The sequence below is a fragment of the Platalea leucorodia genome (genome assembly GCF_965183815.1).
Source record: "Platalea leucorodia genome assembly, chromosome: 4".
Taxonomy (NCBI): domain Eukaryota; kingdom Metazoa; phylum Chordata; class Aves; order Pelecaniformes; family Threskiornithidae; genus Platalea; species Platalea leucorodia.
This window is the reverse complement of record NC_138826.1, coordinates 77067705-77081177: the sequence shown is the minus strand read 5'-3', so window position 1 is coordinate 77081177 and position 13473 is coordinate 77067705. Positions and strand designations below refer to the sequence as shown.

General features: G+C 37.7%; 1 protein-coding gene across 5 annotated transcripts in view; it reads right to left on the bottom strand.

Annotated features, from left to right (window-relative positions):
• NR2C1 (nuclear receptor subfamily 2 group C member 1) overlaps positions 1-13473 on the bottom strand; it is a 60112-nt gene that overhangs the window by 38050 nt on the left and 8589 nt on the right. For 2 of the 5 annotated variants that reach the window (XM_082310348.1, XM_082310352.1), the window contains exon 2: positions 4291-4366. The exons of 2 other annotated variants lie outside the window; for them this stretch is intronic. In XM_082310348.1, coding sequence (XP_082166474.1) covers positions 4291-4344 — 54 coding nt within the window. In that variant the 5' untranslated portion in view covers positions 4345-4366. Of the gene's footprint in view, positions 1-4290; positions 4367-7522; positions 7629-13473 lie in introns of those variants that run through there. One more of the 5 variants, XM_082310349.1, reaches the window with a different exon arrangement.

Here is a 13473-nt window from a genome sequence, read left to right as displayed (position 1 = left end):
TTACTTGAATTGACAAAAAGAATTTTTGGTGTGGAAACTCAGCAATTGGCCTTTTCTGTCCTGTTTCTATTCTTCTGTTAAAGCAGCAAAACCAGAACAAGAGAATTCTGTATTGGGGAACTATCAAGAAAGCTAGAGAAAATTAATGAAATGCACGAAGTTGGCAAGCAGTGTATCTTAAAACAAATTTAAATCTCTGTGTGAATGCTCTCAGACACGATTTGTGGAAGTGCTTTAATGATTATCAGTATTTTAAAAATTCTTCACATGCTATAACCAAAGGTATTTGGGGGAGGACATTATTCATTAAATTATTTGTGAATAAAAATTAAGAAGTACAGCTGCTATTTACGGAGGCTTCATCAGAAAGGCTGGACTTTTTGTAGTACAAAGGAAGTTTGTCTTCATAGACTTTACAGATACCTACAAACTGAAATTTTTGTCTTAAATTCCTGAGTAATTCCCTGAAATTTTTGCAGTTCAAAAACTCTGGAACATCCTGCAATTCTGTATTAATAATAATTCTCAGTATTTACACCATTATAAAAATTGCTCCTCTTCAACTGCCATCCTCTCCCCCCCCACCCCCAAATGAATATAGAGAATAAATATCTGTATCTGCAGTAAAGGTACTGTTTCATAACAGGTTGAGAGCTTTTTCGTTCCTCCTGGATCAGCTTCCTGGTTTTGCAACCACACAACCATGTAAATGCTAGTACCAGCAGAAGAAAGGAGGCAAGAACACACAGCTGGAGGTGAGTATGAGAAGGGGAAGGAGCGGTGGGGAAGTCTTCTCCCTACAGCAGCAACACAAGCTCCCATCAGTCCAAAAGCTGATTTTGAAATTTTACCTGAAAATGCATTACTATTGGTACCAGTTTCAGCTTTTATAATCTACTCGCTCCTATCCCTTCAGCTTGGTAAGTAAAACTGGTTGCTTAGTCATTCAGCGATCTGGAATAGGACACTGATGCAGGTTAAAACGCAGCCCAGCAAACAGACAGACAGACAAAGGCTATTCTTAGCACAGATCAAACCTTCAGTCCAGACCTCCACAATGCTCAGAAGCAGATCCATCAGAGCAAATGAGAGAGTGGGATTAAGCTGCTGGAGAGATCACTTAAGCTGCCAGCAGCATCAAAAGAAATGCTTGTCAAACTACTGCCCAAGCCATTTTCGAACACTGCTTTCTAAAAATACCTGATTTTTCATGAGTATGAATACTTTCCATATTCAAACAATTAATCCACTTCTTTGCTTAAGTAAAGCACAAAGAAGAGTTCATTACACAGCAACATTTAGAGTTTGACAGGGATACTTTCAAGCACTAAAATTCTGCATCAGTCTTTCAAATGACATGTACATGTGGTGATTTACGGGCAATCAGAGTTTTATGTGAATTTATCTTTGCTTTACAAAATAAGTTACATATTCCACGACTGTTTTATGCTTGCTCCCTTAAAATGTCATGATCTACATGTTCTGTAAGGTAAAACCGCTCTTCAACCCCACAAAATGTCAGCTTGACAGTTTTACTTCTATGCACAATACAGTTTTTTTATTGCAGTTTAAAAAAAAATTCTGCTAAGAATAACCGCAGTATTTGTTAAAATTTATATTTTGTACGTGTATGACAGACTCTGTTTCAACAAATATGCAGCTCTCCTCTGTTACTGTTACCTGGCAGGACTATGGAAACAAACCACCACCATGTACTTAGCGTACCCAACCAAAGATTAAAGAAAGAAGATTGCTGCAGGCTCTTGACAGACAACTTCCCTACATGAATCAAGGAATGTGATCTTGATGTAGAAATATTATCTCACACTCAGCAAAAGATGACTAGCAGTTGGCAGAATCTGAGAAAAGATAAACATTGTGCAATGCTCCATATAGGCAAGGCTATAAATTCTTTTTTTTTTTAATGTTTTGCTTTTATGCAAAAAAAAAAGCGCCCTACATTAACAAAACCACATTTGTGAACAACATCATAAAATTATTTGTGATAATTTTTTCTAAAATGATTCATGAACAACAATTAATATTATGAAGAAATCAAAACCTATGTCACAGAACACTTCTGACCATTATTTCAATGAGACACAGGAACACTTTCCATTCTCCTCAGAATGGGAACACCTGCCTTTTTCCTTTCATGTTCTACTCATGTAAATTTTTTTTGTAAATTCAATTAAAACTATTTCAACATCCAAGAAAATTACAAATGCTAGCAAAAACACTGCTGAAGTTCCACAGACCTTAAACTAAGGTTACACCATGCTTAAAACTATGGTTACACCAAATAGGAACACCACCAAGCAATCACAGCTGGTGGGTCACAGGTAGGTAGGAACGTAAGATATTACATGAAGGCCCCTGTAAGACCACTTTTCTTGCTGACTCCACCTTTCAGGCAGCGCATGCATGCATGGCATACACCTTTGATAGTAACTTTGGCTTACAGAGTCCCACCTCGCACTGCCCTGCATGATGCTTTTCAGTCCTTCTAACCATGTGCCAGGTTGGGCTGCGCCTCGTACCAGACAAGGGAACTGACCCCAACTGGGAGGGAGACCTTCCTCCACTATCCCGTAATTTTTTTTTTTCCCAGTTTTGTCCACCACACAACGACACAGAGAACTCACATGAGCAAGACTAGCACAGTGTGAGAATAAGTGGCTACGTGAGGACTGGGGAATGCTTAAGCCACGCTGCTGCCAAGTCAGATGTGAGAGTCTCAGGTACAGTAAAACCTTGCTAAAGAATAAATCCTGATCTACACTGCTGACAGAATGATAGCCATGAAAACCGTAAGGCTGCAGTTTCATCATGAATAGAAACAGTCAACAGCTCTCTGCAGTGTTACACCTCCACTCCCTCCCTCTTCTCCCCTGCCTTCCTTCGGCTACCAGCCATATCCTTTACGTTGGCTCTGGTACTCATTAGAGCCTTCTCAGACCCTACTCAGCACATTAACCCAGTGGAAAACCTTCCACTTGTTTTGGCTGGGTTAGCTTGTTGCTAGTGTGGAAATTAAATAAGGTAAGAAACAGAAAAAGGACCTTCCCTCTCCCATAGCACTGAGCTACTAAGTCAGCTCAGTGTCTCATGGAATCACATTATGAAGTTGAGAAACAACCCTCACAGACGCTAAAAGCCATCATCACACCACCCTCTTTTCCGAGTGGAACGTACACTTCAGCTAGCTTTGACTAGCCTGTACTTTCAAAAAAACCCAACCAACCAAAAAAACCCAACAGCAAATAAAGCCCTATTTAGACCTCCACAAGGAATTATATTACCAAAACAAAACTACACTAGATAGGCCATTCTCACCTATAAAGAGGACAAGTGAGAGAAAGAAAACACCATACATCACATAAATCACTTTGGTCCTTTGAGATAGCCTTAGCAACACTCAGATATTACAAGAATAAAAGCTACAAGAATTTATACAGGATAGAACTAACCACCCTCCCCCACCCCCCCCAATTTGAAATCAAGACTGAGAGGAACTAAAGTTACTTGAAAAGTAAGTCTATGTCTAGACAAGAAACCAAGAGTGGGTATTTCAAGCTAAAAAATACCATTTATTTAAGATAAATAAGATACTGCTTCTGTCTAATTTAAAGTGGTGCTAATTTTAAATAGACTATACCATGATGAAACCTTCTAGATAAGTATGTATACTCTTACCCACACTCCCAAACTATCTGTGCATCTCTGGAAGTTCTCTAGCTGCAGTACACAAATTCTGCATCCAGGTTACAGAAAATTAAAAACAGAAGTTAGCAGAAACAAGAGTTCCATCTTCCTTTTGACTTATACCAAACACCAACAAATATTTTACAGCAAAGAGCATGGAAAACCTTTACTCATGAAAACAAAAATGACAACTGAAGCAATTGCTTAATTGCTTCAGTAAAAGCTATGTACTGACAACTCTCGATTGTAAATTTTGTAACTAAAAGTGAGCAAAGCAATTCTACAACCACAGGGCTCTCTGAAGACCACTACAGGCCCAAAAAGTAGAGGCGAACAGCTAGTCACTTACTGGAAACACTGCTAGATTTTCCTTAGCTTCATTTCTGTGGGGCAAACTTTGGCAAGAAAGACTTCGCATCATAACTTTAAAACAGAGATAGTAAGTTCTTCTAGTCTTCCATGGGAGAGTCTCCAGAAGCTTTGGGTGTACTAAAAATTATTTTCTCTTGTGATTTTGTTTTTTACATATCAGTCTGTGCATTTTATTATTCAATGTCTCTTAAATAGGACTCAAAATTTATGTACCTCTCCCATTTGCTGTTCAATAATTTGATGGGCCAGTTCCTCTATGGTTGCCATGATCTTTAATCACGAGAATTTCCTGTTAAAGAAAGGAAAGAAGATGCTTAACATCTATAGCCTCAATAGTAAAAATATCTTGGGGAAAATATAGTTCACATAAGTATGTTCATAGTTGTCTGAAGGTGACATCCCTGCAGAATTTAAAGTTTGATTATACTATAAAAGTAATCACTTATTTTCTATTCATAAACTTCAGTATCTTTTTACTCAAATAACTCACATAGAGACTTCTTATTTTTCCCCTTCTGCTTTCTCAAAGAGCAACAATATAATAAACTCCCTGTAAAACCAGAAGTGTATTTCTGACTATGACATCAGCAGGGACATAATTAACATCTTAAAGACTGGAACAGAGCCAATTTTGTTATTGCAAATCAAGGGGTGGAAATCTAACTTCTTCTGAACTCATACTGATATTTTAATATTAACAGGAGTGTTTGAAGGTCAATTTTGTACTTAATAGGAGGCACTACTTGGGAGGCAGAAAATATACATGTTTAAAAAACAGATGCTGTTTTGCCATCAATACTGTAGTTACAGCGCAAGAAGTCCAAATCTTCATTAGAATAATTTTGTAGGATTTAACAGATACGACTACATTAATGCAGTATGAAGTATTCAGTTGTATTCCTTGTTTCTTTGGGTATCGACTTACAAATGTTCACTAGGCAGTACTTAAAAGGAACATACACAAATTATGAAAATGCCATAAACACTTAATTTTCCTGACAAAAGCTGTGTTAAAAACACTGTCGTATCTACTTCTTCTATGAACCAAGACAGTACTCTTACACTAAAGGATTTGTCTATATACTAAATTTGCTTTGTTTCAACTACATAAGGCACACAGGTTATACGGCCTTCTCATTTCAGGTGAAGTTATAAAGTTGTTTAATACCGACATACATTTTCCTGGGTGAACATAAGAATATATGCTGTCAGTGTAAAGGATTTGTTATGCAGTATAAAAGATTTATTTATTTATTTATTTCACAAACAGGAATGGTGCTGTGTAACCACACAAAAAGTTAGAACGTTACTGAAAGTAGTTACGTATGTAGAAAAGCTGTAGAAATAGCTAGTTGCTTTTCACTCTTTAACTTTGCTAGAACTTCTAGGAACTATCTCCTACCCCAGTGATCTCTAAACTTTCCCAATCGACTATGCAAATAAAAATGTAACTCATTCTGCTTTTATAATTGGAAAGAGAGATCTCTTTTGACTAGGGCAAGAACTGAAGGCCTTGGAAGCGTGCACAGCGGTACACTAAAGCCCGACAGATGTGTGGAAGGGAAGACTATAGAAATACTCGGTCACTGTAGACCATTCTTAATCACCCACCAGCATGCTGCATTATTAGTTAAATTAAGACGAAAGATGACATGCATACACATAAAACATGATATGAGACTGAAGCTTATGTTGAAAAGCATTATCTCCTTAGAAGATCTAATAAATGCCAGCACCCTTGCAGGAGCACTCTATTAACCCACTTCTGCATGCAGTGAGCTGCGGCACAACCACTATTCAAAGAGCACTTTCAAGTCAGCCAACATACTCTATCAGATGTTTTCTTCTTTTAAATAAAATCCCAGCAACAACATATTGCATTGTTTACACACACAGTGCCAGAAATTAGTACTATGTCGTAAAAAAAAAAAAGCTAAAAAGAAAAGCTTAACGTCTTAAAAGCAAATTAAGAGAACTATTTAGTAAGACAACCACACTTTTCGGTAAGAGAGATGTGCTTTTCGCAAAGAGTTATTTCAGAGGAAGATCCTACTGCTTCGTGACAATTTGATGTACCAGAAATATTGTGCATATGATATTTTGAAAAAAATTAAGAGTAAACTAAGTAAAACGCTGAAATTCTAGTCTGATCTTAGAGCTGATCTCACTTTGAGCGGGGTTTTGGACTAGAGACCTCCTGATGTCCCTTCCCACCTGGAATATTCTACAACTCAAAAATGCACTATTTTCTTAGCTACAGGAATAACAAGAATTGCTTGCAATCACAAAAAAAACACCCCAATATTTTGAAAGCAGTTCGATTTGCAAAATCTTTTGACTGCCTCCATATAGGTCTACTGTGCAGTATTTTCAAGGACACAATAAACGATTATCTGATTTTAAAGTTTGACTTCACTGAGTGTCTAGTTTAAAGAGCTATGCACATGAAAGCTTATTTTGAGCAGCTTAAACCAATTTTATGGAGAATACATGTTCCCCTATGTCAGCCTTTTGAGACAGCAGTAACATCTTCCATTCTGCAACCACTGTCTCTAGCATTTTCTACATTATTTTCCTGAAAGAAAACAGACTACATCAGTATCATTTTCCCATCAGAAAAGCCAGCTTTATAATCCTCCCCATAACAAAGTATGGTTATGACCGTCTCAATTTTAGTCATGTTTACCAACAGAGCCTATGGCTACTTTAACTTTATTTTATGCTTTTCTAAAACTCCTAGTGTTTCAGCCTGCAGAGATTAGCATGTTCCAACAAGATACTGAATACTAATTATTACTTCTATAGCTGTGTTGCACCAACTCAGCAGTACATGGAAATGAACAATACAGTACAGTGAAAAGAAAAGCTTAATTTATTGTTCATCTAGTAAAAGCTTGCAGTCAAATACTGAACTTGCACAGGAGGCAAAACCTGGAAAATAACTTTTACAGAAATTGACTCAGACATGAACAATAAAAAAAATCCTTACCTATCATATCTGTGACTGCAAAATTATAATTAAAGATTCTCTTTAATGTTCTCTGTCATACAGTTACTTTAAATTAACATATCAACACATTAATACTTTTGCCACAAACTCAGTAAATGAAAGATGGAGAGATCTGATTTCTCCAAGCCTCCATGAGTACTTTGTCCACAGTCTTAACAAGTGATAAAGGCATTTTCTTTTTAATGCTGCAGACTCATTACAACCTTATTCAAACAATTCTGACACCAAAAGGGTTAGCCCTAACCTATCTCCTGGCCTGAGTTTCCAACCTGGCAACCCTGCTCCCAGCACTGGTACATCTGTGACTTCGCAGCCAGCAGCAAAGTTTTATTTTTGTCCATGTTAGTTCTCAGCCCAAGGAATGACTTGCACTTGCTATATTGCCATGCAAACGCTACTGCTGTACCAGTGGTGGAGGGGAACTGTAGATCACACCTTTCCACAGCAGCAGAAATTTACATCATCTTAAGCCATCTGAAGTCTCCCATACTTTCCCACAGCTCTATAAATTGTTGTGAGATGAGCCTTGCAGCTTAGACGCATTTATTTTTGGATCTTACAGATGAACCTGGTGAAGAAACAAGAAACAGGATGATAAAAAGCAACATACAGCCACAGGACAAAACAAGCAGCACTTATGATGGTGATGTGGCCTAGCAGAGACTTCTGGTCCATAACCTAAGGTACTGTACAGGAGACTGACAGGAATCCATCTTCTTGCCTCACCCCCAATTTCTAGGAAAGGTATTATTTTCTAATTGTGAGAACCTTAAGAGTCAAAACTACTTTTAAAAATAATGCAAGGAAAGCAGTGCAGTTATAGAAGTTTCACACACATGAGCTTATTCATAGCTAAATTTCATGTTCTCTAGTAGAAATACTCTTCCGCACAGACTTTTCAACCTCTTAGTAGTTAGTCCTCCAGTTAACAGATACTGACATTTTCAAGTCCCAACACAGAACTAAATGGTGTCTCATCTTTGAGATGTTGGACTTTGTATTCTTTGACCTTGGACTTTGTGTTCTTTGCCGTACTGCCAAATCCTCACCAAAAGCATCGGGAGAATTTGTACTCGTTATGGCAGAATTCTGTATTGGTGCTAATAACTGTCTGTAACAAGATCTCTCTCTTGTGAGCAAGATGAATAGCCTATTTTTACATCATTAATTCAGTGTTATCAAACAGCACTAATAAAATACTGAAAATACCCAAGCTCTCTCAAATCCAGAATTGGCGACAAGCATCCTTTATTCTTGCTGTTAGGAGCAATGTAAGTATACTCTGTTTTAAGAGCAGTGGAAGAGGTTCTGTTTTAGAGATTCCCTGTCTTGATGATGTATTATTTTTGCAGAAATCCTAAATTAGAGATGAGGAAAAAGCAGGAAGGAATTTGGAACAGAATAGAGTGTTACTCAATCACAACCTCCAAGATGTATGCAGTTGTAGCAATACAGTCTAAATGCCCCCAAAATAAAAAAAAAAAGAAAGAAAACCCAAAGGGCAGTGGTAAGCAAATCCTTTGACAAACCGTTTAGAATCAAAATGCTTTAAAGGTGATGGTTGTTAAATAAAAACCTAATGAAATTACAATGGACTTTGAAAGCCTGACTAGATTAATATTCCCTAAACACGTGATGCTCCTACCCTTCCCCCATCAGAAGAATTTTACGGGTCAAAAAGATTTTCTTTGAAATGTGATTTGCAGAACCAAGAAAGAGAAATCTGTGTTCACAATGGTTTTCAAACCCAGCTATACCTGAACTTGAAGAATGTCACCTCTCCATTCAAAGCACCTTCAAGGAGGTTTTTCTCAACAACTATAATCTTTAGAGAATGACTTGTAAATGGCACAGCTCTCAGAAAAAAAAGAAATCCCTCAAAAAAGCATAACAAACACTTAAGTCTCCATCATCGAGGGTCTCAAGCACCATGTAAGGACATCTTTTAAGAACGGTGGTTTTAACATTAATGCTTCACTGTACACCTGACAGTGCATCTTAGAAAAAAATAAATTACTCTCTTTTACCTACAAGTCGTTAACAATAAAAACTGAAAAAATAAGAGGGAAACTCATCTTGAAACTGCATAAATTCTTTATCATAGTCATGAATGCACCAGCTATGAGCTTGGAGTATGAATCCCATACATCCCAGTCCTGTTGAGACACAGAAACCTCAAACCAAACCAAAAGCTTTACAATTGCTCACCCAATCATTCTGTGCCGCTAGTTAGATCATTCTGCAGCTCAGAGGCACGCTCCTGCAGTGTAGGAAACAAAAAGACCGACCTTCAGAATCAAGAGGTGTGTGCTTTAAGGAATTACATTGCACCTGCTAGTTAGTTCTCCTAAACCAGATGTGACTGCCCTCACAGCTAAGATGTATTAGTAAAACAAGTTACCTTAAAAACTGAAAGCAATTTAAACTAACATGTTTTACCTTGCAGGAAAGCAGTGAAGGAATACACGTATATGCAACTACGATGCTCCAGCCATAGGGAAACTAACTCTTACAGAGGCAGAAACCGTTAGAAGTGAATTTTTGAAGCTTTATCTAAAAGAGCCATCTGCTTCTCATTTGAACTAAACTTGTGCAAACAGTACTTCAAGCATACAAACAAGACTGAACTCTTATGATGAAGAGGAATCTGGAGAATTGGTTGAGGCTGTTCCTACCTCTTCATGCTGCCTGGAATCAGCACAAGGAAACTCATGGATGCAGAACCAGCTGTCAAAGCTAGACAAATCACCTGAGCATGAGCATGTGGGGCACACATACAATCGAAAAGGAGTATACTTACTTGAGTAAGAATCTGAAATTACTATGGTCAGACCACAATAAAAAGTTGCTATGTAAAATTGACAGAACATTTTTAATAGTTTGCACATTTAACATGTTGATTCCTTAGACTATTATTTAAATAAAAAGGTTAACACTGTCAGTGTTCTTCTTGCTACAACTGTATTACTGGTAGCAATAGAAAATTTCTGGAGAGAAGCTGGTAGACACACAGTATACACTAGCTCTTGATAACTTAGAAGATAGCCTGAAAAGCCATGCCGGTAATCAATAAAAATATTAAGCAAACCACCTCTGACATGATGACATGCAGTTATTATAACCTATATGCAGAAATCCATTGCCTAGAAAAATATTACAATGAAAGTATTGTCATAGCATAAAGTGTGTGCATATGTATGTATACATATATAAAAAATTCAATTTCTAGGACTAAGTGGGATAATTGAAGTGACAGAATTTGTTACTATACCTTTACAATTACAAAAAAAAAAATCTTTCACTAACACAATAACTAGGTTCTTTCCTAGATACAACTCCTATCACTACCAACTGACGACCACTACATTATGAAAGAGCTATGAAAGCAGTTTCTTTAATTAGCGTTTACAACAGTAATTGATATGTTGGAAGAGTGCACTCAGTTTTTCTGCATTTTCATGCACACATTAGAACTTGGCAATTTGAGGTCACTTTTGATGCGACATTAATCATCCTACTGGATTCTTTTTAGAAAACCCATCACTTGAATAAAAGGAAGGGGGTATTAGCTCCTCACATTTTTGTGTTGAAGTTTTGTCATTCAAAGTCGTCACTAAATAATAATAAAAAAAATATATATAGTTGAGTTTTTCGGCATGAAGCACCAACCTTCTGGTAAAGCCTTGTTTATTTATTTCTTTGCAAATTCATTTTTTGAGGATATTGAGCTTGTGATTACATGCTTTTGAGGATATACTGCAGAGGTGTAAAGTTCTTGAGTTATAAATGTTGATAAACCCATTTATGGAGAAGCTGTGAAACTTTAATTGCTTTGACTCGCGAATTGTTAAGTTTAAAAGCTCAGAGTTAGGTTAGAAACACTCCTATTACAGGCATAAAATGTACTGGTGCATTTAAACGGTTGCAACATTGTATTTCTAAACTTCTGTAGTGAAACAAGCCTTTAAACAAAACTAAACTAAGACTGTTTAAAATGGATAAATGACAATGTATCCCTCTGGGGATTTTCTTGACACACAGCCTTCTTAACACTGATGTACATCAGGCCTGATCTATGAAGGTATACTGATTATGAGGATATGATCTTAGGCTAACTTCACTTCAGCAGGTGAAACTCCTTTGTGTACACAAGAACAACCAGCAGATTAATACTCCTTGGCAGTCAGTATCTCAGTTTCACTACTGCTCTTACCAGTGAGTCAAGCACTGATTCGAATTCTCGGAAGCAAGTGACCAGCCTGGAACACTGGTCAGACTTTAACAGCTCTTATACGCAGAGGCAGCATAGCTTGGAACGCCCTACTGAATTAATCCTCCATCTCATCTTCTCACTCGAAGCGTATATGTGGGTGAGCTGCTTCTGAACGGGTTGCTGAATCACCAAAGAGCAGTGCGTTATTCTGAAATTTGTCTTTACTGTTTGTGTTAAAATGCCATGCGGTAAACAGTAATGCTCAGCAACTGGCTCAACAGCACCTTGGCCACCTGTATATTATAGGTGGGATGACAGCTAGGAGTGCTAACTGTCAGGAGTTGCACTGATGTCCGTGATTACATATCAGAGCTCCTGAAGTAGCGTGTAATCTTAATTTTGGCCTGAGGAGACAGAATTTCCATGGACTTCAAGGAAAAAAAAAATTATAAGTGATTAGTGTCTCTGACACTTGCAAATACCATGCTCAACGACATCCTAAAATAAAGGCTAATGAAAATCAGGTTCCTCCTTCATTTACCTGACATGGCATAAGTGAGGCTATGGCTCATGTTGGTGCACAGCTTCACGCATTGCAAACACATCCCTTGTAACTGGTGTGACTTGTAATTACATACAATGAAAAAGTGATACATTTGACAGGATTCATCCCTTTTGTTTTCGATTTATTTTTATAATGTGAAATTAAAGAGTATTATTGATAAGAATTTACAGATTAATTGCACGATATTTTATATTTTGACACTTGCGATTTCATTTCACTCACATAAACATCCAGTATAGGTTCTTTTATGTGTTGTTGCTTCATTTAACATAGTGATCCCTAAACACATGGGCACTAACTGACAAATTCAATTATTTGTAACAATGGTACTCTGTACTGAAATGCCTCAACTTAAATCACCTCCAATAAACCACGTGACTTTACTCTGAAGAGCATATATAATGGTGAAAAAACTCACCAACCTCAATGTTTAAATGATAAAACTTTCAGGCAGCATTTCACACCACAGCTCAACTACTGAAATAGCTAGCTGAAACAGGCATTCCTATCCCATTCCCCATTTTGCTTTATTATTTCATCTCTTGTGCTGGCATTGGTATACACACAGTGCCCTGAGGAGGCAGTTCAAGGAACTGAACTGGCAGAAACCTCTTTCTTATTTGTAGAGTCAGGGCATAGTTTCAAAGGTACTTTGAACAGAATTACAGCTCACCGCTGGGGAGGAGGTCCTGCTGACCCTGACCCGGCGTGGTGGTGTTGACCACACACTAGGACAATTCGACTCATTAAAAAGACAGAAAACTAACCGATCAGAAATGTACCAAACATCTGCTAGGTAAGCACACTGGACTAATTTACTTTGCAGTTAGATTCATTCTCCTACAGACAAAAGGGAGAACATGTTAGAAGTCAAGGGAGGGAGGAAAAAAAAAGGAAGATGAAGGAGGAAGCAAACCTCCCTTTCCATCGTTGGTGGTGGCGAGCTCATAATTAATTTCAGCTGCACCGTGAGCTGTACGCTTTGTTTTCAGCCCGTCCAGCTGCCTGACGCGGCTCACTGTGGAGTCAGACAAGCACCACTTCCAGCTGTGCGAAGCAGCAAGGCTGCCTCTTTGAGCAGCAGCTACCTGTTAGGCCGTGCATCTTGACACTGGAGACGAGAGGGCAGGACAGGTCAAGGAGAACTGGCTATCAACAAATTCTAAGCTAACTTTTGGACAGATGCAGGAAGTTTCGTAGTTCACCTTTTGCTTAACTAAGGTATCTAAGTTAGTCTTCACATCAGGTATGCTTAATCACTCTTTAGAAATCCCTGCAAAGAATTAAGTGGAAAAAATGCTTTAGTTTTTTTTTTTCTTCTATTATGTAAACTTACAGATTTAGCACATTTTTCATGTTTTTAAAAGCTTCTTTCCCTGAGTTACTCCAGCCAGCATTCCCAAAAGCTGAATTGTTTCACGTGAAATGATGAATATATTCTAAACTCGGAGCTACCTGAAATGGGCAATATTCCTTAAACACTTCAGAACAAACCTCCATTTCCCAGTAAAGAAAAATATTTAAATAACTGTCGCCACAGTCTGAGTTTTGATCTTCAATAACTGGAATTAATCTTCAAGGTGTTCTCATCTAATGGGAATCTTCCTG